Raw genomic sequence first — 1,496 nt, forward strand, 5'->3', positions numbered from 1 at the left:
CGGCCTCCACGCTGCCGCACGCTGCTCGCGCTCGCCACCGCGGTGCTGCGTAGCATGACGCCCGTCACCGGGTCGGCGAAGAAGCGGCGCTCCAGGCACGAGTCGATGACGCAGCGCACGTTGGGGATCGTCACAGAGCTCTCCGCGACGGTGGTCGACAGAATGATGCGGTGCGGGAACGGGCCGGTACTCTCGTCAAGCTGCTGCTGCGGACTCCCAATCGCCGTGGCGTGCAGCAGCGCCACGGAGAAGGTCCATTGCTCGTACTGCAGAAACGTCACACTTCCACTGCTGCTCGGCTGCTGGGTGGACAAACGTGCGCCGCCCACAGTTGCCGGCCGACACAGCATCTCCAGCGACTGCAGCACCAGCGATATCTCTGCAAACCCAGGAAGAAACACCAGAAGACTATCTGGGTGTTGCCGTTGTGCATCTTCTTGCTGCTGCTGCTGCTGTTGGTGAAGCCGTCCATCAGCCGCTAATCTCTGGGAGGCCACAGCAAGGCTCTGCAAGGCGAACAAGAGGAACTGCGCCAGCGCGCGTGCCTGATGGGAGTAAATGTCAGCGCCAAACCGTGTGTAGGAAAAGAAGTGCCCAAGCGACGCCGTTACACGCCGCGCCGGGATCGACAGTAGCGGGCATCCGGAAGAAGAGGAGGAGGAGGAGGAGGAGGCGGGGTGGGAGGGCGAGGATGCACCTTTCCGAGTGTCTGCCTGCAGTATCCTTGACGCCTCTAGGGCGTCGGGAAGGTCATCCAGGAAGTACTCCTCAACGCGGAACGGGCGAGTGCAGTTGCCGCCGCTGCCGCCTTTGGCGTCGCCGCTCTCATGCTGCGCATCCACCGCAGGGCCATCCACGCGAAGAATCTGCGGGGCGCATCGTGCTCTTGCTTCTCCGTTGTGTTCGCCTTCTCCCTCTGCTGCTGCTGCCGCCGCCGCCTTTTGCCGCGCGTCCCCATTTGCGACAGCCCGTGGTGTGAAGTACGCCACCATCTGCTCTACCGGAAGTGTGGCAGACATCAGCACCAACTGACGAAGCCGCGCGGAGCCGTCGTCTTCCTGTGGCCGCCCCCCTCCGTGCAGCTGCTGCTTTGCCCACGCAAGCAGCAGGTCCGTCTCCAAGTCGCGACAGTGCGCCTCATCAATGACGAGTGTGGTGGGCGATAGCGCCCCGCTGCGGTGCTGCAGCGCATTCACAATGTAACCGGGTGTCGAGAAGACGATTTCGGTCGCCGACGAGAAACACGCGTCACCACCAACGGCGTACCCAACGCGACCGCCGACATGGGCTGCGGCGTCGGCGGATGATGATGATGATGACGATGATGCCACCAGTGATGCAGTGAACTTCGCCAGCTCAACGCACGCGAGGCGAGTAGGCTGCGACACCACAATGACTACACGACTGCTCGCGCCGAACGCCGCCACGTACTCGCGCGTGCTGCCGCTGGCGGGGAGCAGCAACATCGGCGGCGGCGGCGACTCGCTTGCGCGACG

The 1,496-nt window shown here is 64.0% G+C and overlaps 1 protein-coding gene across 1 annotated transcript; it reads right to left on the bottom strand.

The window, feature by feature from the left end:
• DQ04_20111000 (putative helicase) lies at positions 1-1,496 on the bottom strand (the record flags this gene model as incomplete). The annotated part of the gene is made up of 1 exon (XM_009317893.1): positions 1-1,496. A coding segment is annotated over one exon (1,496 nt), but the record flags the coding sequence as incomplete, so codon positions are not given.

The sequence above is a fragment of the Trypanosoma grayi genome, assembly GCF_000691245.1.
Source record: "Trypanosoma grayi strain ANR4 Tgr_2011_V1, whole genome shotgun sequence".
Taxonomy (NCBI): Eukaryota; Euglenozoa; class Kinetoplastea; order Trypanosomatida; family Trypanosomatidae; genus Trypanosoma; species Trypanosoma grayi.